Source organism: Pimephales promelas, chromosome 21, assembly GCF_988280905.1.
Source record: "Pimephales promelas chromosome 21, fPimPro1.hap1.1, whole genome shotgun sequence".
Taxonomy (NCBI): Eukaryota; Metazoa; Chordata; class Actinopteri; order Cypriniformes; family Leuciscidae; genus Pimephales; species Pimephales promelas.
In genome coordinates, this window is record NC_142789.1 from 11,338,612 (window position 1) to 11,365,665 (window position 27,054).

The following is a 27,054-nucleotide window of genomic DNA, read 5'->3' on the forward strand; positions in this document are numbered from 1 at the left end:
CTACATATCAAAACTCAACAATATTAATGATTTGACTGCATTGACACTATTGGACAAGAACTGAACTGGATCATGACATCACTGTTTTCTGCAGAACTGCCTTATAGATTAAATAAACTAATTTAATAGTAGATGATCTCCACAACTGAACTGACTTGAATGACACTTTTCTTCTGCTGTTCATTGAATAATTATCCTGTTATTTCTTAAAAGCTGCTTTAAAACAATCTGTATTGTATAAAGCGCTATATAAATAAAGGTGGCCTGAAGATGTTTTTAAGCAATTTAACACACAGGATGTTTTTAAAGATCTCTTGTGTGTCAAATGATTTCTCATGTGATGACCTCTATAAACTGCTTCAGTTTCTACATAATGTTTTAATGAAAATTTAAAACGTCAATGTTTTTGTTTAAAGCCAAAGTAGACCAATAACTTTCAGAATGATAAAAATAGAGCAAAGAGAAATAGGAGAAAATATAGAATAGAATTTAATTACAAAAAAGCCCAAAAACACATCCAATCAAATGCACTTTCAAAAAGGTGATGAATTCAAGGCACGCTTCAGGAATCATTAGAATTATGTACATTAAATATTGATAGAGCAATACTTTATGCATTTAAATTTGACAGTATTGGACAGAATTGACAAGTAAGTATATTTATAACCATGTGATTGCCATCATTTACACTTCTGTGGTTTGATCCATATACCTGAAGATGGCTTGCTGTTTTGACAGCACAATCATTTGTCATTGGGTGTGTTAATTAAAGTTGACCTGTGAAAGTTACATTCTTTTTTTCAATGGGTGTGGTTTTGCAAATACGTAAAGCTATTTAATTGCAAAACCACATCCATTAAAAAAAAAATATATATATATATATATATATATATATATGACTTTCACAAGTCAACCTTAACACACCCAATGACTTTGAAAGCAGAACTGAGCACAAAGCACATCTACGTTTGGACCCAAAATGTTTAGTCTTTAAAAATACAACTCATTTTATTTATCAAACCAACCTTGCAATGGTACAAAGACGGTCAGGGTGCTGTCATGGCATAAAATATCATGACTGGCTGCTTTACTTTCTAAACCCTAAAAATTAAAGTGCATCTCTTACATATGCTGGTATTTGGCATATTCATACACATTTTTTTAAATCTGAAATGAATAGTCAGAATATAGAAATAGCCCCAGTATAGAAAGGAGGTATGAAAGAAAGGAAGTATGAAAGAAAGAACGAAAGAATGAATTTAAAAAAAGCAAAATATCTATCATATTATGATGGTACATCTAAAACGAAAAATTCACATAGTCCAAACAATGTAATGATCTAATAAATTAGCAAACAACTTTCAGGACTGTTAGTGTGTGTTTTATATTAATTAACACACATTGACTCATACTCAGATTTATACCCCCACAACAAATGATACATAAGTAACTTTGGCACAAAACAGTTTTGATGCAGAAAGAAATCTGATAACTAACTTTCCACACAAAAAAAAAAAAAAAAAAAAAAAAGAAAAGAAAAAAGTACGACCTTCCAAGAAATTTCCAAAAAGATCAATTTGGTCATGTCAGTCCAAAATGTAGCTATCTAGTTTAAAGCCACACTTTAATATCCACATAATTCTTGGAACAAAAGCATCCAAGCGTCGTGACTAGATCCTCTCATGGTTGTTGAAAACGACAACAAAATCATTCAACAACCATTTTGGTGGAGAGAATGGGATTGTCTTCATTACATTCTTTTTCTGGCAGTGTTCACACATCCCCCCGAGATTCATCTGTTAAAAGAAGCAGGGCAGAAAAGCTGTTAAAAAGCAGGTCAAACGAGATCATATCTGAGGTATAGATTTCCGACATCACAGTCCACAGTCTACAGTTGAGCAGAGACTGAGTGATACTTGTGTCAATATTTGAGGGATCTGGCAGAGTAATCTAGTGTTTGACTACCTTCTCAACGATTTGGCTTCATAAACAGTGTTATCGTCCTCATCGCTTTCCAGGTGGGCCATCTCCATTGTGTCGTCATGGTTTGAAAGGAGCCCGTATTTCTTCCTCTGAACACCTTTTTTTTTCAGACTTGAACGAGAGCACAAAGAATCATTTAACACTTGAAGGAACAGTTCAAACAAACATACACACACATACATACATAAATACATATATGAAGAGTTCAGATGCAAAAGCCTCTAAATGCCATTTGAAATTTTCTTCTTTAATGATGATTTTTATCAAACTTGTATATTTAAGTTCAGTAATTTCACTTAAATAACAATTAATATGTAATTATCATTGCCATTTAAGTGAAATCACTGAACTTAAATATACAAGCTTGATAAAAATGATCATTCTAGAAGAAAATTTCAAATGGCACTTAGAGGCTTTTGCATCTGAACTCTTCATATATATATATATATATTTTTTTTTTTTTCAAAACTCTTCACTCAGTCTGCATTACCAAACAGTAAATCTCACCTTCAAAACTCACACAGACCAACAAAACACTGCATATATGTCTCAAGATAAGCTTGTTCCTGGCAACAATTCTCATTCAGAAAACATGCACTTCATTCATAACACACCGACCTGAAAAAAAAAAAAAACACTAACAGGGAGATTTACATAAATGGTGAACTCTAATTTTTAAAGTTTGAATGATTATTTTTCACATAAATATTAATTACTTGATAAAAATATTATTATAAAAATACATTTTCGTATTATACTGACTGCATAATATGGATATTTGCAGTTTACTGACTGCATTACAGCCTAAAGAATGAATGAGAAATGCTGCAATATCTTTTTTTCTAAAACTTTACATAGAGTAATTTAGATGCAAAAAAATAATAAAATAAAAGTTCAAACAACAACAACAGCCAAAATAAATGAATAAATAAATAAAACCACCAACACTGTGTCTAGTATAATGGGATATATGCAGTATTGGAGACACAACGATGTTCTGTGTGTGAACATTGGTTTCCTCTGGGTTTACCACACAATCCAAAGACCAGTGTTGGGAGTAACGCATTACAAAAGTAATACATTACAGTAACATATTACTTTTTGCTGTAACGCAGTAGTGTAAGGCATTACTAATCAATTTTCAGTAATATTTTACTCGTTACATGTTCAGTGAGGCTTGTATTACAGGCAACAGACTATGTGAAAGTTTTAAAGCAGTCTTTTAGTGCCAGTTCAGAGCGGTCGCGTCTGTTTTTTCCTCATAAATGCGAACACGAAAACTAAAATAAAATGAATATTTTAAGTTCTATGGAGACTGGAGAGCCAACCCCTCCTCATCCGATTTGCGCAGTGTAATTAACAGAATTACAAAAAATATATTTTGCCTCCTATTTTTTTGTCACGCATGAATGTGTGTCTTTTCCCTAATATTAAAAATAAAACAGACTGATATTTGTCTAATGTCTGGAGTCCTTTAAGGAAGTAGCCTATATACGTTTCAATACATTTTCTGAGAATTTTTATTTCAAGTTTTGACTGCAAATGTCATGTCCATAATGCTGGACCCAATTTTAAATAATTTATCCTTAACTAGTTTTGTGGTGTAGGTCTACGTATTTTATAATGATAACTTCAAATAATACTAATAGCCTAATTTAAAGATAAGGCAGCATTGGATCTGGACGGTAAGGAGAATAACGCTGGGAGTTGGAAGAGGTGTGTCGCGATTCTGTAGGTTCGTGGATCTGAGTCGTGTGGCGAATCGCGATTTCGGTTTCATATTGCATATCGTTACAGCCCCAAAGTAAAGTTCTACTTAGTTATTTTGGTGAAAGTAACTCAAAAGTAATACATGACTAATGTAACGCATTACAATTCTGAGACAGTAATATTGTAAGGTAATGAATTACTTTTAAATAACAGTAACAAGTAATACCTAATGTATTACAGTTTGGAAGTAACTTGCACAACACTGCCAAAGACATACAGTACAGGTGAGCGTGTGAATATGAATGTGTGCGAGTGTGTCATCCCTGTGATGGGCATTCCCAGACTGTCCAGGGTGTTTTCCTGCCTACGACCCGAGACGCTGGGAAGATTCCAGTCTCCCCACGACACAGCCCTAACAGTCCAAGCGCTTTGGAAGCTTGTATGGAATACATGGGTGGATGGATGGATGGATTTACAGTACTGTGAGGTTTCTAGTCCTCCTCCTCTCTGCCAATCTTCCTCCCTCACTCTACCAATTTTCTTTCCTCGTCTATGTGTCTTCCTTGATCCATGTTTCAAAATTACTCTAAAGCCATCCCAATTCCCAAAGAGAACCGTAAAAAAAAAATAGTACTGTAATAGAGACTAAAACATGACATCTGGTTGTAAAACTGGCCATTAGTTGTATTTGTAATAATTATTATTTAATTTCATTGTAAATATTCTGCGAAGACTTTAGATTTAAATATAATTCCTGCAGAAATGCACGGAGTTTGTCATCATTCTGATTTGAATGTGCTTTTGTCAGTTTTGAAAGCAGTGTGTTGTTAGCATTCGAAAAATGTGCTGCAAATATATAGTGTTTTGCAGATAAGTTTCAATGACAAAAGTGTTTACGGGTTTTGGAAAATATGGTCATTGAATACATTTTGCGTAAAAGCAATGAAAAATGATTCACAGTTTGGTTCAGTTTGGTTATATAAATGGTAATGACCAAATACATCATCAATCCATCTTCCAAAACGTGTTTTTGCCTGATTCACTATTATAAGTGTTTATATTTTAGACCAGGTGGAATGGTTTTCACAGGAAATTGTGTACACATGTCACTTGCCCATCCATGCCTTCGTAAATAGAGAAAAGTTGCTCAGGCTACTTTGGATGACTGTAGGATATAAGAGTGCCATAACTTCGATGTCAAAACGAGCGAGAAAGGTTGACATTTAGCAGCTAAATCTCAAACCTCTAATCACGCGTTTAAAAAATAATAATAATAAAAAAAATCTGAACAGAAGAAAGTCTGCTGGCAAAAAGAGAATGCGAAACAAGAATCAACATTAGCTTGACTTTTCAGAGATGATGAAAACACGGATTTGAAATGTTGTAATAGATAAGCTGCTTTTGTTACTCAACAGGCGAATGTATTTTATTGAACAGAAAAAAAATGCTGTATGTAGCTCTATCCACAAGTTTCCGAGGGGCGCTCCTGTAAAAAATAAAGTGGGTGAAACTTCCGGTGAGGCGGCGGAAGTAGCATTCCAATGGTATTTTGTGTGTTAGTTAGCGAAGAGGCTAGCTGTTTTTCGGAGAATTATTTTACTATTTAAAGACGCAAATCTTTATGAGAGATGTCGTTACGGAGCTCAGGGACAACATGTGCTGTTCGCGGTTGTATGTATAACCGGACTAAACTAATTTAGTGGCTTAAACGGGATTGTTTTGAACATAAGCTGAAAACGAAATCAGAGTGATTCTGCCAGAGCCCGTCTCTGATCCTGCCAACGACTGTAGTTTCCATCACCTCCCAAAAGACGACGAATCTTCCTGTGTACATTTGTTTAAATTCTTAATGTTCTATAAACTCTATCAGCATGTGATTGGCTGTTCTCTACTGATGTTACACCTAAACTCAGGATCAAAGCCTGTGTTGACAGAATACCAAATGTGCCAGTTAATGTATTCAAGCAGCACATTCATTTATAATTTTGAATAAACTCCAAAGCACAATGACTAAGTGTGTATTTTTTTATTTTAATTGTTTGTCAGCTCACACAACTGTCTGTCACCATGCCTTGATGAGTATTGATTATTAATAATGTTATTATAATACTCCCAATCAACTACTGCGGAGGGTAAAGGTACTGTTATTTCACCTTTTTGAATTTCGTTGAGGTTGTGTTCCCACATCGTTAGCTAGTTTGGATCGCTATAACTTGAATGACTGTCAACTGTTAAATGAACGAGTGTCAAGCATGTCAAATCGCGCTTTGTTTACTTCCAACCGGAAGTCGCGCCCACTTTTGACGCAAGGCCTCATGGGGCGTAGGAAACTTGTGGATATAACAGGGTTCATTGTAAAGCATTATTTGTTGTGAAGGATTCATTCATTATGAACACACATAGTGTAAAAAAGCACAATAAAAGCAGCCCACATAGCTGTTGTACTTCGTTTATCAGTTTTAGTGGACTTAGGGAATAATTCGGTCTGTAAAGTAAAGGGGCCATGAGGGGGCGACTCGATCCATGTAGATTAATTTCAACAGCCTTTTCTACAAGATGCGTTTGGGTGGAATCTTCTTGTAACCATTTTATTCTTAAAATTTCTCAAAAATACTTTTTATTTGTATAAAAGTTTTTAGAATAGCAATATCATGTTAAAAAAAAAGTTAATATGTTTTTGTGCATCTCTCTCTCTCCAGCTCAATAAGAGAAGCCCATCACACAACTGCAAATTTTCTTACCATAAAAGCACGTTTGCAATAATCGCTGTGTATACTGTCTAGTATTATAGTATGTACACTTAACACTGTTTGGATGAGGGCATTTTAATACAAAACCTAATTTTCAAGATCACTTACCGGACAGCTCTGACTAAGAAATACAGAACTCCGATGGCCGTGATCCCGATAAGAACATACAGTGCCCGGTTAATCATCGCGCCGTCCAGATCGAAGCCCATTTTCTTGACGCTGCTTGTGGTGTTTTTATCAGACCCATCGGTACTGATGCTGATGTTTGAAGTGCTCTTGAGTACGGGTAATTGTTTTGCAGTGGTAATGGGCTTCTGCCCATTATTCGCGTCGTCGGCATGAGAAACAGCCCACAGCAGCAGAGGCAGAAGAAATAAATGTTTCATAGTAAGTTAGTGTATTTTAAAGGCAACAGAAGATACACACACAAATATGAAGTTCTCTTTTACGACTGAGTCCAGTTCCTCTTCCTGATTTAAGACGTGACGACACAGCACACACGTAACGTGAGTGTTACGGTAAATTGTGTCCTGAGGGGAATCAACAAGGAGACCGCCAGGTTCTTTTGAGAGACCATTAACACGTTCTATTCATAGACCTTTTCATTATTTACAGTGTTCAAATAATTAATAATGTAGTATTTTGATGGACTGTGGTTAATTGTGAGAATTGTTGTTGCCTGAATCATATTCTACGCAAATACGTCAAGTCCGAGTATTTCTACGGCGTTTACGCAAGAGGTTTGAGAAAAAAAAAAACTTTTGCTGATAATTTACTCACCCCCATGTCATCCAAGATATCCATGTCATTCTTTCTTCAGTCGAAAATAAATGAAGGTTTTTGATGAAAACTTTCCAGGATTTTTCTCACGCACATCACAGAACAGAGAAAGGCGACCATTTGAGCTTACAAACTTACCCATTGTTATTTATTTATTTATTTTTAAATGAGCGATTGTTTCACTTGATAAGACCCTTATTCATCGTCTGGGATCATTTAAAGCCCTTTGAAAAGTTTGCACTGAAACTGTCTTTTCGACCTTGAACCGTTTGGTTCCCATTGAAATCCATTATATGGAGAAAAATCCTAGAATGTTTTCATCAAAAAAACTTAATTTCTTTTTGACTGAAGAAAGAACAACATGGATATCTTGGATGACATGGGGGTGAGTAAATTATCAGCAAAAGTTTTTTTTTTTTTTTTTAAGTGAACTACTCCTTTAACTTTTCCAAGCTCTTGCATGAGTTTATGTGATCTTCTGTAATGTAGTACCTCGTAAAAGACAAAGTAGCTGTCTATTTGTTGGCCCATGAATGATCGTGGCTACACAGACTGGAGTAAGAAATTTATTGAAGGCAAAAAGTACAACTAGGAATGCCATGAAGAACAAGATAAAGACTGAAAACAGTGTAATCCTGATTTTTACCGTTTTATATTGAACTATATTTTTCCATGATGATGGTCCATAACTGTAATCAAAATATACACGTTTTTAGGTAATATAAAAACCCATAACTTTTAACATTGAGATACAAAAATAGTATTTACACCTCATCTGTCCATTATAAGAAAAGCACTTTATCTAAGGCAGATGTTGTAAAATGAGGGTTTTAAAGTTGTGCAAGGATGCATAATCAGGTTTTATCCAGCCACTGAAAAATAAATGTTTTCAAAAATGCTAAAGCAATTCTTTTTTTCTACATCCAAGGAGCATTTGCATTTTTTTAAGCATCGCCTTATTTTTCTTAGATTGGTCCCACACAATTTGTATAACATACAACAAATGGAAAAAAAAAAAACAGACAGAAACTAATGCAAAATTTCAAAATAGTAAAGCAAAATAACTTGATCAATTATGAAACATTGCCAAGAATATAATATAAACAGAGAAGATTACATTTTCTGGTCCGAGTGTCAAATTTGGGCCACCACAATCAAGCCTTTTGTTAAACATCTTCTGAAAGTTAATGCAGCTGGATGTCCCCAGGATAGACTGCTATGAATCAACCAAGACATTTTAAAAAGGCACTTGTCATTTCAAAGACCAAAACTCAAACTGAGGTCACGGAAGGCCATTGTGTCTGATCTGAGAGTTATGTGATGCAGCTTTTATCCAGTTCACTTTAACTGTTTCCATCACAGATCCCACAGTACTGTTCTTTACAAAGAATGGGGAAGCATTAAGCCCCTCAGAGAGGCCACATGCCGTTTACCATGAGGCTACAGGGTGCCCTTGGAAGGTACATGGAGGAAAGGCTTTGGTATCAAGCTGTAGTGTACACACAGGTACATGAATACATAAAATAAATGGGGCATTGAAGTAGAATATCATAAATAATCTACATCACACAATAACATGAAGCCAGACACTGAACATCTACGCAAAATACAGGACAAACAGTAAACGTACAGCGGTTAATGATCCGCTGACCACAGCCAACATGCAATGGCCCACAGTATAAAAACAATACAAATCTTGAAAATACTATATTCAAAAAAATGATTGCATTAACTTGAAGGAAAAAAAAAATGACTGTAAACATTCTATGTCTAAAATACAGTATAAATGCTGAAGCGAGAGGATATGATGTCAACAAACCTATTGGGAAATACAGAACACAGAGGCGCAGAGTTTAAGGCCTGTACCATCAGCCTGATGAAACTACCCATGTCTCATAGGAGCATCAATGCTTGGCCCTGAGGCCATGAAATGGACTGTTACCCATAGATTTGCAAACATTGCAGAAGTTTGACTGAGGTTCTAGAAATCTGAAGGCACAAATGGAATCAAAGGCCTGAAGTGGTTTGTCTCTGTTTCTATAGAAATCATTTTACCAGCCTTAACTAGCCTGAAACTAATAGATGGAGTGATACATACAGTTAATTAACTTTTCAGGGGAAACTAATAATACATCTGTTCTAAAAAAATTGACTAAAATAAAAAGTACATCTGTAAAGGTCCACTAAAATGCCTCTTAAATAAAATAATGGAATGATGGAAGTGAGCTTTGTGATTAAGACCCATTAAGGTTTACAATGACTGGCCACTCCCACCCATTCTAGAGAATATTTCTCTCAAATGGTGGACTTGGAGAAGGAAACCCTAAGATGGTGATTTTCTCCAAGATCATGGTTGTGGAACTGGATAAGGCACTCGATTGCTTCCTCCACGGAACCCATCTGAATCAGAGCCATCTTGCGATCCTTCCTGAAAGTTGAAGAATTTGTAAGCATTTCTTATGGATAAACTGACAGAGAATTTATGTGCTGAAGATAATAATAATAATTGGATTGTTGCTGCCAAAAACTGCATTTTAACTGAAAATAACCAGGTAGCAAATAATTAAAACCATTCACTATGTACTTAAACTAATACAAACTAAACTAACTAAATAATACATTTTGTATTGCATATAGGTGATCAGTGTGTTCTTACCATTTAACTTGCTGAAGTGTTTTAATTTTAAATAATAGTAATAATAATCATAAAAAGGCAGGAATTATAATGAGAAACGACAAGCCAATGTGTCTAGAAATTGTATTATTCAATAAAGAAACACAATTTAAATATAGAATGTCTGCCTGATAAAATATTTGTAAAAATTAGGGCTAATAACAAGCTTATATTTAATACAGAAGTAATAAAATAATTGAATATTAAAGTAATTTTAATTGATAGGCTACTGCATGCAACAGCTGCAAAGACTTACTGAAAGAACTTGAAGTTCTTGACGAGACCACCACTGCTACCAAAGAGCATCTTCAGGTCATCTTCAACAACGGCGGGTCTAAAACACAGAAACAAGGTTACAGATGAGATCTGGTTTTTAAATTCATATAAAAAACAAGAAGCTGATCAACTCACGGGATGTTAGACAGGTGCAGGGTAGATGAGGGAGGGAAGATGTTGGAGTAGTTTTTGGAGCCTGGCTTCTTGAAGCGATGGAGAGGAGAGTTGCTGTAGTCTTTGGTGAGACCCTGGTCTTCATGACCCTCCCGTGGCATCTGGACAGTCGTGTGTTTGGACAGTGTTATGCGCAGGGGTCTGCCGTATAACTTCTGTCCACTTAGATGGCTCATTGCTGAAATATAAAAGTGTACAATGTATACACTAAAATTGAAAACTAACAAAATATACAGAGGGTGTATCATTCTGACCCTAGTTAGCCATGATGTGAACCAGTATACTGCAAAAAACAATTTTAGCACTACCATAACATTTTTGGATTCTTGACGAATGAGAATGGAGCTGCCGTTTCAGTTTCACTTTCACTTTCAATAAATTAATTTTGGCTTGACATTTGTATGTTAAAGAATGCCACTATAGCCTAATTTGTGTTCTGTTATATATAATTTATAGCTAGCCTACTTATTTGTCATTGTTAGTTCTGAATACCATTAAATTTAAAGGATTTTTTTATGGAGTGAGGGGACAATAGTGCTTATAATGTTTTGTTTTATTTACAGATATTTAATATATAAATTAATGTAATTGCTTGCAATTATGAGGTTAACAGGTGTTTTTGGAGTAAGATCAATTTCTCTTTCATGTGATTACTTGCTCTTCTTGGCCAGGATGTGTTTCTCTATAGGGCAAGGCTCCTTAACTGTATTAAGGCAAGTGATATTTAAAGTTATATCTGGGCACTGTGGATAGACGGTGTGTATACGGTCATAGAAAACAATGTGTTTGAATTTTAAAGATGTGGCACTGCACAGCTCCTTTTAGGGCAAGGGCTCTGATAGTAATGCCATGCAAAGCGATATGACATTTATTTGTAACACGCCAAATTGGCTCATGTTTTATGCGTTACTCATTACCTGCATTTGGTGGGCATTCATTTTAAACCATGTGAATATTATATGTATGCATGTATTATAAAAATAGTCTGCTCCTTCTCTACGCAAAAAACCCATAATATTAAGAGAGTTTACCGAGTTGGGCCTGTGTCCCATCAGACATCTGTATGAGAGCGTTCTCCTTTTTGTTGAACATGATTTTTACTCTCATTACATCCCCATATACACCTACAAAAAGACAGGATCATGTCACATACAAATATGCAATTAGTTATGATCAGACACACCTTTATCAAAACCAGTCTGAGCTATAAAACAACTTTAGTTCACAATCAAGATACTCCAATATATCACACCATCACATGCTTTTCAGGGTACAAAAAAAAAATGTATATATATATATAAAATGACTAGCGTATAATAGCAATTTTATCAGGGCTTTAAGTGAAAAAGGACAAAGTAACTTATTATTCTTAGTTAAGAAAAAAAAAATATTTAAGAGTAGAGTAGTGGATCTGCAAATCTTCGATCTCATGAGGAACAGATTTAAACTGACCGATTGAGATAAGAATCGTTCAAGACTTGAAAGATAAAAAAGTTTTGAGGGGGATGAAAATGCTTTCTAACCCAAAAAAGAATGAACATATAAAACAGCAGGAGTCTTGACTATTAAACCAAGTATTTTAAACAGCTTTTCTCCAAAAGACATGCAATAAAAAAGGTGAAACGAACAGTTTTCAAAAGCATGCAACATTTTTACAAGAAGCCAATTTGCTTTGTTCCGTCATAAAAAGCGGCAGCCTCCCGTCAGCATTCAAAGGAAGTGCTGTCGTTTCGGGAAAGCTGCAGCTTTTCATGACGCGTCTCATCTCACCACACCAAATACTGCAGAAAACAAGCGAGGCACTCAAAGAATTGGGCCTCACATATTCCTTGTGAGGAAATAAAACCAAATTAAAAAGAACAGAATAAATGAGTGACAAAAAAAGATGCTAAAGGATGACATACCGAAGAGAATAAAGAGGCAGTGGGGCGTAACTCTCTTTAAAGGACAGCAGAGGGGGGCAGCGGAGGAGGAAGAGACAGGTAAAGATCGGAGGCAGAGTGGAGGTTCAACATATCCGAGGCAGCGAGGCAGTTCCACGGGAAATGGCGAAAAACGATGGTTGGATCATGAAGATGGTTAATGGTTTGGGAACAGAGAGAGGGGTGGGAGTGGGGGGGTGGGGGATAGAAGAGAAAGAAATGTTTGTGTGTTTGAAGTCATGTTGGTGTGTGCGTGTGTGTGTGTGTGTGATTGTGGGATGATGTGGAATTGTTCGTACAGATCAGATGAGTAGAGAGACATATGGTGCGTGCAGCCAGATGGCAAAGGAGAACGATGTTTCAAAAACAAAAAAAGAGCAATGGGATGAGGGGAACGGGGAGGGAGAGAAATAGGAGAAAAAAAAGGAGGTAAAAAAACAAGGTCAGTATACATAAAGAAATACAAAATATAGTGCTAAATTTAACAAAGAAACTTTACCAGCAAAACATGCTAATCTTTAGAAATTAGTTACTGTAGTAAACAATGTGCTTCTTTGATACATGTGTAAATGCACTTTCCAATGGTCTGTTTAACAAAACAGTACAAATGAATTTCAGAGAACAGACCAACAGAAAATACAATTTCACAATTTTACCGTTGTATAATATTTGGAGGAGATGAGTGGAATATGAAATAAAGCAGCAACATATTCAAATGGAAGCAACAAGAAGAATGGATTTTTTTAACACAAAACCTGAGGATGTTAGAGGAAGAAATGACAATGCATTATAGAAGGGGTGAGGACACTTGAGCGAATAAAGGGCAGAGCTTCGGTTAATGGAAACACTAAACAACAGGCTTTATGCCCTGGCCTGTACACTACACTAACTGAGCGACAATAGATCATAAACGCACTAAAATTAAAGAAACATTCAGCAGTAGTAACAACATCCACTGTACCGTTAATTTAATTCAGTTAATACAGTGAAAAGGTTACATGCCATTGTTTTAATTGAAATATACCAATATTTGTATTAAAAAATATTTGGGGTGTGACCATTCACTTGATGAGACGATATATGATATTGTTTTCACAAGAACGAGACAAGACTATATTATCACGCTGTTTTTAAGAAAATTTCAATGATGAAATTATGACTATTAAAAATAGTGTTTCATTCACCAAAATACAAATACTAGGTGCATTTTGAAATGTCTTTACTTATGTTGTAATGAATGGTGTACATCCATTAATCATCATATGATGGCTGAACAATGACAAACTCAACTCCGTCATGCTGATTTCACAAGACAGCTTTTCACATCAACGAGAAATAGTGTCTCGGTTTAATACTGCGAGATCTCGTCACACCCTTACAAGACATAATATATATTTTTTAAAAGGTGGCCATGTAGTAACTATGTGACCATTGTTTTACCATTATTTTCACATTATAACATACAAAAACAAAAATCACATTTTGTTTTAAAATAAAAATGTACCATCACTGAACTATATGAATGACAGGATTGCTCATGACATCATAAAATGTGAAGCCACCACACATTGTTTAGAATGAATAGAAAATCATCTGCTTTTAATGGAAAGCATTACCTAACAAGTCAGTTTTTATATCTGAAGTCTTCCTGTACATTCTTACAATGCAAACGTACAAAACATTTAAATGGTTATTTCATTTCTTCTACTTATTAAAAGTTATACTGATCTTCATTTTAGTATCGAAAATCAGATCAGCTGACAGACAAGACACCTCAACATTTGTATTACAAATGTCAAAATAATTCTTCAGAAATCTGAATTAGAGCTGCACGCTGCGATTCCGGCAAAATTTCAAACGCTGCAGTCTAAGTAAATTTTTGAACGAATCGTTTGAATGATTCAATGACAAACACATTTTTAACAGTCACTTTTTGCCTCTTGGTGGCATAATGCAATCGATGCAATCATTATTTAAAGCGTCAAAAAGTGATTTGCTCTATTTCGATCGCTTCTGTAGACAGTGTTTATATCTGAATATTCCACAATCTTATAACGATCAATCATGCAACTCTAATCTGAATACAGCTTTATGCTTGACATGCACATACAACTTAAAGGAGTAGTTCACTTTTAAATAAACTTTTGCTGATAATTTACTCACCCCCATGTCATCCAAGATGTCCATGTCTTTCTTTCTTCAGTCGAACAGATCTTAAGGTTTTTGATGAAAACATTCCAGGATTTTTCTCCATATAATGCACTTCACTGGGAACCAAACGGTTCAAGGTCCAAAAGACACTTTCACTCCAAACTGCAAACTGTTCAAAGGGCTTTCTTTATTCATTCGTTGAATCAACCAACTGACTCGGAAAAAGATTTGTTCATTTTGATGAACGAGTTCGAACAGGAGAGTCACAAACGTGCGTCACGGAAAAGAGCAAGGCGAGCATTTGAGCTTATAAAACTTAAACTTTGTTATTTATTTATTAAATGAGCGATTGATATTCACTTGATAAGACTCTTATTCATCATCTGGAAACATTTAAAGCCCTTTGAACAGTTTGCACTGAAAGTGTCTTTTGGACATTGAACTGTTTGGTTCCCAGTGAAGTGCATTATATGGAGAAAAATGCAGGAATGTTTTCATCAAAAACCTTAATTTCTTTTCGACTGAAGAAAGAATGACATGGATATCTTGGATGACATGGGGGTGAGTAAATTTTTAGCAAAAGATTTTTTTAAAGTGAACTACTCCTTTAATTTGGCATGTACACAGACAACTTTAATGTGGTTATGTAATTTTATTCATACAACTAACATTTTCAACAGTGTTTTCATTAAAAAAAAATCTAAAAATTTTTTTTTTTACATTAATATTTAGCTCAACATTATATACAAATAAAACTTGAAGCACACTGGTGAAGCTGGGATTTTAATACAATTATAGTGCAATCTTGAATTAGGGTAATGTGTTGTATTGTAACATTTATTGTACATTCCAAATCAATTTCTGCTAATATTCCCAGATAAATGTTCATGCTTATGCTTAAAGCTACACTGTGTGTAACTATTTTTAGGGGAAGCCCTGAAAGGGCGAAGGCCCTATTGTTTTTGTTAGGATTATTTTTTTCTATTATTATTTTTTTTTTCTTAAGAATATTCGGGCACTTTTGGGGCCCTTAACATGCTCGAAAACTCTTGAAACTTTGCACACGGGTCAGAACCGAGTCATACGTAGTGCTATACTGCCCTCTTGTGTTCAATATCAGGTAGGCCTATTGTGTATATTCCCACCGGTTAATCAACGTGTGACTCCGCTGGGACTCGGGAGCTTTTAAATCGCTTATAATGTGTATAAAATATAATGTGCTCATTAATGTATATTTACTTTGTTCAATTAATAAAGTATTCTCGTGAGTGTATAATATGCCATTGAAAATACATACGGGTAAGGGGTTCTAATGTCGGTCGGCATGTTGCCCCTCCATCTTGAAAGTACATTAGCCAAAGAGACACATACCCGTTAATTCAAGCTTCGCCTTTCGCGTTTACGTTTGAGTTAACACTCATGGACGAGGTCGAACTGGAAGCCATGTTAATCTTGGACTACATTGGCCACCGTAGGAGTTAAAACGAAATCGGAATTGAGAGGAAAAGAAACTAGTTTTCATTGGATGGTCATATACCTTTTCACCGCAAGATGGGGGTAAAAATCACACAGTGTAGCTTTAATATTTCCTGCATAATTACGTATGTAATGAAATCTATTTTGTGTTAGGTGAGTTCCCTGTGTCGGCAGTGTGCAGTACACCCATCTTAAAGATTTCTATGTATCGCTTATCCTGCCGAAAAGACCATAAACATTACAGATAACATCTAAGGTACCAATTAATTTACACAGATATATCCTAAAAACGAATCCTTCACCACCTGACGGCAGTTTAGAACACAATGAGCAATCCAGACAATTATACAGACCAGTGATGTATAACAGGACCAGGTTTTTGCTGACGTACCATTTAAATTATGACTATTTATTCTATTATATATTACATTTCGTTTAAAATGAATGTTCCACTAAGCTTTTGCTGTAATGCCATTATGATTGTTTTAATTTAATTGATTAATATTTATGCATTACAATATTTGAAATATAAAATTAAATGTAAAAAAATAATAATAACAATGAAAGTGTTCCGCTGTTTTTGGAGAGATATTTTAGCATTGTGACAGCTTTACAAATAATGCATTTCTCATTCATTATAAAATTAAATATGAGAGAAAATCAAATTTAAGGCTCATTAGGAACCTTAATAAAAGTCCCTGAGCTTGCTTGAAGACCTGACATTTAAATAGACATTTTGAGCACGTCCAGATCCATGAGATACTATGAACTACTAACCTCTGGGTTCAGGTTGCTGACCAGCATGACGCAGTGGGTTCCAGGGAGGGAGGGGAAGCCCATTCTGCTTGCAGCCGCAGCGGCCGCTGCTGCCCCAGGCATGGCCAGTGAGGCCAGGGCTCCATGAACCCCAGGTATTGTCAACCCTGATCAAGACAGTCTCAATTTACGTGACAAATCACAACACATAATAATTTGGAAAATATAAAATGGAGAAGGCTTTAGACTCAAGCTGTGTGCCGTCATACCTGCAGCCTGCTGTATAGCAAAATGCGGAGGGAAGGCGTGTGCTCCCGCATATGGTGAGGCAGAGATGATCCCGGGAGTAGCTGCAAAATACGAGAACTTTTAGAAATTTCGAAAAGAGGCAGAAAGGAACTGTGTTTAAGAAGAGCGTGTGCTGGGCATTTGTACCGAAAGCAGCCATATGGTGATGTTCAAGAGTAGGCTGGCTGTCCCCAGTGGGCAGGTCGGGGCGAGTGTAGTCACGGCTCTTGTCGTTATTGTATTTGACATTTAAGCTGGTAAGTTTGGAAAAGCTAATGCGCAGGGTACAGCAGCCATTGTAGATGTTCTGGCCATCTAGAGCCTGAGGAAAGAGATTTAAGTCAAAACTATGCCACAAACATCCTGCCAAAATCTAGACTTTCAAATTCTTTCACAGTATGTGAGCTGGCATAAAACCAAGTTTTAATATTTGTCATTACATAAGATGGCTGATAGATGGCACCACTCACCAGCTTGGCATGTTGTGCTGTCAGGCCATCAGCAAACTGGAGTAGAGCTTGAAACTGATTGTTTTTGGTGAATGTGATCACTTTCAGCACTGTGCCAAACTTGGAGAAGATCTGTTTAGGACCCGAAGATATTTTAGTATCTATCAAACAATCACAACTGCCAACAGTTCATTCAGAAAGGATTAAGTCAGAAAGTCAATTTCAGAGTACTAGACTACAGGAAGTGTATACCTGGTGCAGGACATCTAAGGTCACGGTGTAGAATAGACTAGAGGAAGTGTATACCTGGTGAAGGACATCTAAGGTCACAGGGTAGAATAGGTTTTCAACGATGACTCTCAGGACGGGGCTGGGGCCAGTCATACCGGATGGGTCAACAGCACCTAGAGTCATGCTACCTGTCTGGACAGCATTTACTGCCTGCAGTGCTGCCTGTGCCCTCTGTAGACACCAAACAATGGCAAAGATTAAATGAAATTTCAATAAGGTTTAAAAGAAAAGAAAATCGAAAAGAAGTCAATTTATAGATGGCTTATTCTGAACAAATCGAGTATGGAGTAAACACTGTTAGTAGGTCAAACAGAAAAAGCAAAACAAATTAAGCTATCGTCCAAATGAGCGCTGATGGGCTGCAGCTGTGGAATTCACTGCTAAAGCCTTTAGCGGCATATAAACTGTGTTTAGAAAAGGGAAACGGGCAGTGTGGAAAATGCGGGGGAAAAAACAAGAAGCGTAGAAGACAGCAAACCAGGCCCTTTGCTTGTATCAATCATCAAGCAAACATCAGCTGCAAATACATTTTAATTATAAATGTATACATTTTCAAATGATCGACTATGTAGAAAAGTGGAATGAAGCTTCCCAAAGCCTGCAGACGTAAAATAAATAAATAAATAAAAAGATTTTGAAGCACATACCACTTGGTTTGGTGAGTTGTCTGTTTTCAGCTCTTTGTGGTTGGAGTATTGCATGAAGATGGGATGATTTCTGATGACGGGTGTTACGGAGGAGTAGTAAGTAACCATTGTCTGTGCTGCTTCTTCAGTATTCATTTCCAAGAAAGCCTGCACAATAATGCAATCATGCATTTTCCTTTAAGTCCGAAAAATGCTCTATGCAAGCACATGAATGCAAAAACTTCTAGCAAAACAAGCTAAATGTCACATACACTACTTTTCAAAAGTTTGAGGGCGGCAAGGTTCTTTTGATTAAATATATAGTAAAACAGTAATATTGTGAAATTCAATATTTTTGGAGAAACAAGATACTTTTTTTAGGATTCTTTGATAAATAGAAAGTTCACTAGAACAACAATTACTTGAAATAGAAATCGTTGGTAATCTATATGCCTTGGCCACATCCTTGCTGAATTCTATTATATTTAATTAATTTGTCAAGATTCTCAACAATACACTCACAAACAATTCCTAGTAATTAAGTCTGATGTTAACATTGCTAATGCTTAATATGCGAAACAAACAAATCTAGAAAACACTAGTATTGGTGACGGCACTAATACTAATCTAAGAAGAGATTATTTACTGCATAAATGAAAAATCCACATTTTTTTAGGAGACAAGCTTTGGTCGAGTCAACCTTTTATGCTACTCTGAGCTAATGCTAAGAATGTCATAACAGGAGAGGCAATAGTACCTGGTTCTTTCCCTTTAGCATGAGCAGATTGGTGACTTTGCCAAACGGAAGGCCGAGGGAGATGACCTCTGCTTCGTTGATGTCATTGGGAAGCTTCCGGACATGTATAACTCTGGACGGGGCGGCAGGACTTCTGATTTCACCTTTGAACTTCTTGCTGTCGTTGCCGTTGGCTACATTGAGAGCAGATGATCAGCATGGAATGCTGGGACAACACATCTGAGAAAGAAACAAAAAAAGTATAGAGCATAAAAATACTACCTGCTGAGCTCATGATATAAGGCCCACTGGAAACACAGGAGAACAGCTCGTCAGATCCTCTCTGAAAGAAAAAGAAAAAAACGTATCATTTGTATGAGGTTTAGACAGTTTAGGTCAGTTCTGAGGTTTACAAACTTATAAACAGGACACTTGAAGGAAAGAGGAAGAACATAATGATAGATGAACCCAGCCTTAGCCTGAATGGTAACAAGAAGTAGTAAAGGAAACAATGATAGTGGGATGTCCAAAAAAGGACAAGTTTACATCAGAAACTCTGAACGCAGGAAATGGGCAATGCTACATTCAGCCTTCCCGTACAAAAAGCAGAGCCTTAAGGGCGGGCGGGGTCAGAGATCAACCACAAGACATCCCCCACTACAAACCTATGAAGAAGATCTCTGTAGACTATGGGGAGAGGGGGTGGTTTTACATTTCCAGGTCGTCGACCAAGAGGAACGCCTGTCCAGCCCAGACTGAATTTTGCATTTGCTCCATCACAATTTTCTTTGTTAAAGAAGGACAGAACAAGTCTAAGACCTCTTAACCTCTGCGCTTGGTATCAAACAGCCCATTTCCAACACATTCTAAGCCAAGATTTAATACATGCGATTAACATTAGCAATAAATCACAGTTCTGCAAATAACTGTCTTTGTCCCGTTTAATTCGGACAATTGAAAGCAAATGTTTGTTCTGGTTGTCCATTATCCGAGTGCAGACATTTGAGACAAAGAAAGTAACAGTATTTTGGATGAAATATACTATAGTCTGATTGTCCAATCACAGCGCATGACTAAAGAAAGAGAGTGATATATGTGTATTCAGCAGAAACTACTAAGCCCATGTAACCGCACAGGCCTGCCCACCACATATTAAAATTCCACAGTCAAACGACTCAATGAGAACCACATGTAACACAGAGGGGGGTGGCTACACAAAATACATCTGCTATGACACACTAAGCTAAAAAAAACAAAAGGTTAAATAGTTACTGAAAAACACGCTAATCTTTACACTTTTACAGAAACCTTCTTTATAGCTATATTCAGTTGCTTGTTACCCTGGCCTAAACCATGCCGGTTTCTAGCAAAACGAACAATGAACTTACAACATGCTTGCAACACTTAACAATAAAGCACTGCGTGTTTGCGTTAATTATTTCTGAAAGGGATTTCTAAATTGTCCTTTTAGAAGTAGAACTACTATTCATTCAAATTCACTTCTAGTTTTGGGTTAAGGACAGCGTTTTATGGAGTTTGCTTTGCTCCACGTAGCCGGTACGTTGTGAATTGTCTCATTTTAAATGTATATTATTTAGCCTGTTTTTATTTTACTTCCCCTTGTTGTCATCGAACACTTACTTAAAATTGCTCTTAAAAACAGTAGTAACACAGTTGACCGTGATCTTTATAAAAATTACAAAAACATAAAATTGGATGTTCCCACAACTTCCCTCATTTTAATTAAATCCATATTAAGTCCATATTGTACTAAAATGAACCACTTTCAGTGGTTTCTATTACATAGCTACACCGTTAACTTGAGCTGAATCCAGAACATTCTTCAAAGCTTCTAGATGCTGTCATATAGTACTATCTCTGTGCATTCAATGAAGTTAATTAAGCATGACAAACAAACATTCGATGTGTTAACTTTTTGTTGGGTGTGCCATGATGGGATACTTGCTTTAGATTAGGGGGTGTGAATGACGGGGGGAGGGGCGAAGAAGACAGCAACAATTCACAAGAACAAAAAACGGGCCGTTACCACGGCTCCGATTGTAATGCGCTCACCATGGAAACCTAGTGCTGCAGGTAACTGAAACCCAACCCAGAACTGAATACACAAGACCCATTATCTCCATTCGCCCAGGTGTGCCTTCTAACTTGAGCCATTTCCTACACTAACCATACAGGTTATAAGCACAGTTCCAGACCTTTTTACATTGGAAAGTGCAATTGTAGCAACGGCCGATCAGAAATTGTCCCTGTGGAGAGTCGATACACATGGCACTGCACTTTTTTTGACAGATAAATACCTGGTTGTGCACACAGAGACCATAAAAACAACATCACGATTTTAGCGAGTTAAAACATGCTGAGAGTATTGTGGATTGCTAGCTCGCTGTAATCAGTACCTGTGACCCACAAGCTTTCAACTTGCATTCTTTATGAGATACCGAGAACAAGAGAGACTGATAGCATCAAGCGAACCCCCATGTGACCCATTAGCACCTCCCCCAGCCATCTTCCCTCTGATCAGCCCTGCTGAACAAACACAAGAGCTACATGTGTGTGCTGAGTGATGAGGCAAACATATTTGCATTTGATGAATAGACTGCATTCATCTCATCATATCAACAGCCAAAACCAATCTCCGAGGAATGTCTCTGAAATGGGTTCAATCATTAGGCCGAGGTAAAAACCTCAATAAAATGCTTGCCACCTGTGTTCGCGAAGACAAATACAGTCATCTGAAGACCATCTAAACAACCAGAACATTCAACGATCAATTTAAAAACATTAAATTACAATTGATCATATACTTTTCTTAATGAATGTCTTTGACCTTATTGTGCATAAATTTAATGTGTGCTGATACCAAAGGTTTTGTGGGTATAGAAAAATTAAGTCAAACAATAATAGGGGCCGGTGTTCATGATAAACATCCAGTTTCTCCCTACATAATTTCCTACTGTACAATTGGTTTCTGCAGTTTACTTTAGCCCATAGCTTGTTCCCAGTTAATATTGACAGTTTTACAGATTCTATGGTCTTATTTTTTAGTGAATGATTGGTGTATGCTATTCCACCATTTAAATACTTTCCTAGTCTGATGACATCACTTAGACCACATTAATGCTAACCAATAGCCAAATAGTCATTTAGAATAGCCACTTGCATTCAACCTAGCTCAATTCTTGTTATCTAATTGTCAATCAAATTAGTTTACAATTAATAAAATCGAGCCCTATTTTACACTTTTTTCCCAATATCCTGTTTCACCCAGAAATGTCACATTACAGAAGTAAAACGGCTTCCGAATGAGGTTTCACATTGACCAAGACCAAGTAACTTTTCCTCTGCGGTCACCCTACAGGTTGTAAGCAGAATTGTCCATTAACTTTAATTTAATAATAAAAAAAATAAAATAATTTAGCCTACAGCAGCATACTGTCGCATTCACGCTCGTTGCTTAGCTAGCACCGGTTTTGGAATGCATGGTAGCAAGGTAGAGTATGTTGCATGATTTCATGAAAGTATGATGTATTGCAACATCAGAAACGAAGAACTAAATAAATAATGACTACTGTAACGCTTGACGTAAAGCAAGTCAAATTTGTAGTTTTCTTACATATCATTGGAACTACAGAAATGCGACATGATCTGGCAATCTTACATAGTGTGGTTATAGCAGATATAGGACCCCAAAGCGGTTACGACTTAATGAACCACTGAAACGATTTTGGAAACATTATTTTAAGGTAAAGAAATCTTACTTAGTGTTGCTTTACATGTTGTAAAAAAAAATTATTATTATTTATAAGTTTTTATTATGATTTAAGACAAACCATGAGCAAATTTACAAGTCAATACCATAGCTAGTATATTCTCTTCAAAACTGCAGTCAACCAAAGACTCTCAGACTTTCTTTTTTTTAAGGAATAAAAGTTGAAATATGTAATTTCAAAGATGAGTTTTGAGGAATAAAATTGACTACAGGGGGATTTAACATTTAGGGTAATTGATCGGAACATGATGAGACATAATGCCCTTACAATTATTTTAACTCAAAAACTAGGAAACATCTCATATAATTTCAGAACCAACTTTTGCAATTATCAAAACACTCTTAAAACAGTGCCTACCCCTTTACCATAGTAATCCTCAGATAAATACAGTCCCGGTACATTTTAATGCGACATAAGTTACTGCATGACCTGAAGCGTGTAAGTAACTAACCTAAATGAACCTCATGAATCAGCCTTTGTTTCACATCCTGTAGGCCCCTCCTCACTAGCCACATACCACAGGAAATAATCTTTAATGAGAAAATGAGCGGGGGAGTGTTCATGTTGTTGCCTCGTAAAGGCTGATCCAGGCAGCAAGTTTGGGATTTTTTTTAACAACGCATTTCACAATAATCAAATATTATGACAAATGATCCAGCATTCATTTTTTTAAAGTTAAATGATAAATCCGCTTTCATAGAAAGTTGAGAAAGCACAAAGTGGAATGGCCCAATGCCACAGTGCTTGTTCTAACAAATCTTTTTTGCTTCGAAATGATTCACCTTCTTGACAGAGTGATAGCACAAGGTGTGGAAGTCACAAAGGCCATGTGGGAGTCATGGCACACAGACAATTAAAGGATGATGAAGTAAAAAAAATCTGTTCTTATTGAACCAATTCAAGCTGTATAGCAAGTGTCATCTACCATTGTGACCCGGGCCGAAGGACCAAATATAAAATTCTTACCTTTGTGCCAACTGCAATATCGTGAACAAGGCTGTAAAAGAAAAGAGAAACGAAAGGGAAAAAAAATCAGATCAGGAAAACAGAAGCAACATTAGAAAAGAACAGAGGAACCATTCTGACCCCATGCATTTGTATTAAGTCCCAATGAAACAAAAGGTACAGAAAAAAAAAAAATGTTTTATGCACAGGACAGTATGTCTAATGTGTAATTTTCAGAATGTATCCCATTTCTGCAAGCCATAAGGTGAAATTAAAATCCTCAACCAAAATAAGAAATGTGATTCATATTTAAGTGGGTCTAATGAGTCTAATATTTCATTTGGTTCATGCTGGTCAGATGTTTTTCCCATTAAAGGAATAAGCAGATTGTGAATAGACTGTGTAATCTAGTTCCTTCCCACAGATCTCCCTTAGAGCAAGAAAAATGAGTGGTATTTTGGGTCAGTCTATGGTTGAAGATTAACCCCCACATCCTGTTTCACATGAACTCATAGTAAACGCAATACCAGAATCTCCCCTTTGGATCAGGACTTCAAAAAGTCCTCATATCTACAAAGCACAGCTTTAAGGCTTTTATGTTTGAAACAATGAATCGAAAAAGAAATAGACTGTGCCAAACAAATACGGATACCTCTTTCCCAAGAGGGAAAAACATTTATGCAAATGAGAGCTCAAACAAGAGGGTCCTGATGACTGGGGTCATTTTTTTCACAATAGCCTACCTGGGGTGTGGTTTTAGTTTCTGTGTATCATCTTACATGGTACATGTGCAGTGTGTCTGTCTGGTTCATCCAGGTCTATCAGACTCATTTACTATAGAAACCACAATTTCTTCCACATTACAGTAGTTACAACAGTAATTGTTCCTGCTATGTGGCATTAACCACCACTAGGTTACTATTCAACAAATGGAGTTTCTTGTTCCAACAAAGATTGTGAAATGAGTCTCAGAAAATGTTGATTACAAACCTCAAGAAGTTGAACTAAATTTTCTATACACTATATTGTGGTTGCTTTTTAACCCAGTTTAAAACTATTTTTTTTTTGCACTGTTCAAAAAATAAACAAAAAGCAAATAAAAATCAATAGTCAACTGGGAATTTAAAATGGCAAAGTAACTTTGTTTTGTGGAATCTGGCAACTATGGAGCATTTTGTAAAAGAAACCCTGTGGGCACACTGATATTCCTCTAATAAAACTACTTAATAAAAATGCAATCTCTGGGAGGCAAAAATAAATAAATAAAATAAACACCAATTCTGAGCTATAATATTTCAGGTTGACTTACTCTAATTCTGCGTAACTTGATCCCATAGGATACAATTCAGTCTCTAGGCGGCTGCACAGGGAAAAAGATGTCAATGCCATCACACAATCTAACTAATCAAGTTACATTTACTCACGTTACTAATCATTTTCTGGTTAGAAAGAATAACTTTTAATGCCTGCTTTCCCCATTAAAGCGTTTTAAAGAATGTTATGGTTTACTTTTAACTTAAACTTTTATAACTGCATACGATGCAACAAGTCCTCTCGGTGGAAATAGAATTGTTTTTGCAGAAAACAAACTCAATTAGGCTGCAAACAATGATAGTTTATAAAAAAAATAAAACAGGCAAACCAGGGGGAAAAAGCTAAATGTGCCAAACAAAATAGCGAGCATCATGCAGACGCCTGGCGTACGGAAACCTACGGGTTTGTTTAATCGAAACTGGTGATGATAAGAGCGCTCGCGGTGTCCAAAAAAGATATATAGTCTACATTACAGTTGATACACGTAAGGCTATACCAGTGCAATGTTTAACATCAGGCAGGTCCAACTTATTTTCCATTCATAACAACGTAGCATCACTTACCCGTCCATTGCATACAGAAGAACAGCAGCTCTGATCCGCAACTTTGTTGCTTGGCTGAGTTTTCTTAAAGCGCTACAAAATGGCGGAGTGCGTTGAGTGAAGCCTCAGCGATGAGCTTGGTGATTGGCCAACTCTAGTAAATAGTGGGAGTATAAGACACGAGGAGGATTGTGATTGGATAAGACGAGTTGAAAGCAAAGGGCGGTTACAGTTGAGGAAGGAGAAATTGCGTGTCGTGCATCCTAGTATTGTTCTGACTGCGTGTTTGAATAATGAAGTAGCCTATTCACTAATGGAATAAGTTTTATTTTATTCAATAAACGGGCCAACCTGTTATTTTGCCAGCGTAATAGTAACCTTACTAGATACAATTGATTATGTCTTTAGTGATATCAATTATTTTAACATAATAGAATACACGTGATCACTCTTGTACACAGTTTTTAATAATTCTAAACAGCCAATGGTAGACTGGACACAACAGTAGACTGAAAGCTAATATAAACGGTTACATGAATATTTAAGTTTTCAACTGCAGTCTTATGCTAGGTTCCAGCATCACATTTACTGGCCAAAGTAGGACTATGAAGAAGGGTCTAGTCTCTTTTAGATAAAACACTGTAACTGGCCTTTGATCAGTCACACCGTCTTATGAACAGAATCTTATTTAGTTGGATTGCTGTCAGTTAGATTTAAGCGCCTCAGATATCAAATGCTCCATGATCTCATTGATGTCTCAGAGCCTCTGCAGTGAATCTTTTGCGACCACCTGGCTGAGGGGTCTTTGTTATTTCCCTCTTTTCACAGACCAACATGAACATAAAACAAGCTGATAAAAACAGTTTTGGTTTGATGGAACCATCTTGTATTCAAGGAAATGTAAAAGCCCTACATTAAAAAAAATCTTGGTGATTTCACTTCTGATCTAAAATAAAAGTTTAAATTTGACCTGCAAAATGGTTTACAAGCTTTAAATGTCGTGTCCAGAAGGACTATGGGACAAAAAGAGCTGTGGCTGGCATCAAGTATCATCATCAATAATTACCTGTTTGTCACACTCAGGAAATTACTTTTCCCCCTGTGCCGAAGGAGACGCACCTGCTTAAAGGTAAATAATAGATGGGGGTCTGCAACAGAAACTGAGACTCATTGTCTCCATGGTAGCTAAATGAATCATCATATGATCTGGACAGGTAAAAAATAGGCCAGAGCAGAGGCCTAACATTTGGTAAGGCCTTTACATTACAGTGGTGTACAAGAGAAGCTTTATATTTATAGAAACATGTATTTATATTTACATGTTTACAGAAAAGTTAAAGGAGTAGTTCACTTTTGAAAAAAAAAAAAACTTTTGCTGATAATTTACTCACCCCCATGTCATCCAAGATATCCATGTCAT

General features: G+C 36.3%; 2 protein-coding genes across 4 annotated transcripts; both read right to left on the reverse strand.

Annotated features, from left to right (window-relative positions):
* Positions 1 to 1,599: 1,599 nt before the first annotated feature.
* fam174c (family with sequence similarity 174 member C) lies at positions 1,600 to 6,954 on the reverse strand. Of its 2 annotated transcripts, XM_039655959.2 has the most exons (3): positions 6,552 to 6,952; positions 1,966 to 2,094; positions 1,600 to 1,796 (listed from the first exon to the last, which is right to left on the reverse strand). In XM_039655959.2, exons 1-3 carry the CDS (start codon positions 6,827 to 6,829, stop codon positions 1,793 to 1,795), a joined length of 411 nt encoding a protein of 136 aa, XP_039511893.1. In that variant the 5' UTR covers positions 6,830 to 6,952; the 3' UTR covers positions 1,600 to 1,792. The 2 variants fall into 2 exon arrangements, with proteins under 2 accessions (XP_039511893.1, XP_088981198.1); XM_089125072.1 differs by lacking the exon at positions 1,600 to 1,796 and having other exon boundaries at positions 1,962 to 2,094; positions 6,552 to 6,954.
* Positions 6,955 to 9,377: 2,423 nt separating this feature from the next.
* On the reverse strand, positions 9,378 to 25,916 carry ptbp1b (polypyrimidine tract binding protein 1b). 2 transcript variants are annotated; one of them, XM_039655579.2, is made up of 16 exons: positions 25,656 to 25,772; positions 25,088 to 25,138; positions 23,800 to 23,830; positions 19,325 to 19,385; positions 19,064 to 19,236; positions 18,328 to 18,474; positions 17,696 to 17,851; positions 17,411 to 17,521; positions 17,088 to 17,262; positions 16,922 to 17,002; positions 16,674 to 16,819; positions 12,252 to 12,285; positions 11,379 to 11,471; positions 10,309 to 10,525; positions 10,154 to 10,231; positions 9,378 to 9,651 (listed from the first exon to the last, which is right to left on the reverse strand). In XM_039655579.2, the coding sequence occupies exons 1-16, from the start codon at positions 25,661 to 25,663 to the stop codon at positions 9,519 to 9,521; spliced, it is 1,695 nt and encodes a 564-aa protein (XP_039511513.1). In that variant the 5' UTR covers positions 25,664 to 25,772; the 3' UTR covers positions 9,378 to 9,518. The 2 variants fall into 2 exon arrangements, with proteins under 2 accessions (XP_039511513.1, XP_039511512.1); XM_039655578.2 differs by lacking the exon at positions 25,088 to 25,138 and having other exon boundaries at positions 25,656 to 25,916.
* Positions 25,917 to 27,054: the final 1,138 nt, after the last annotated feature.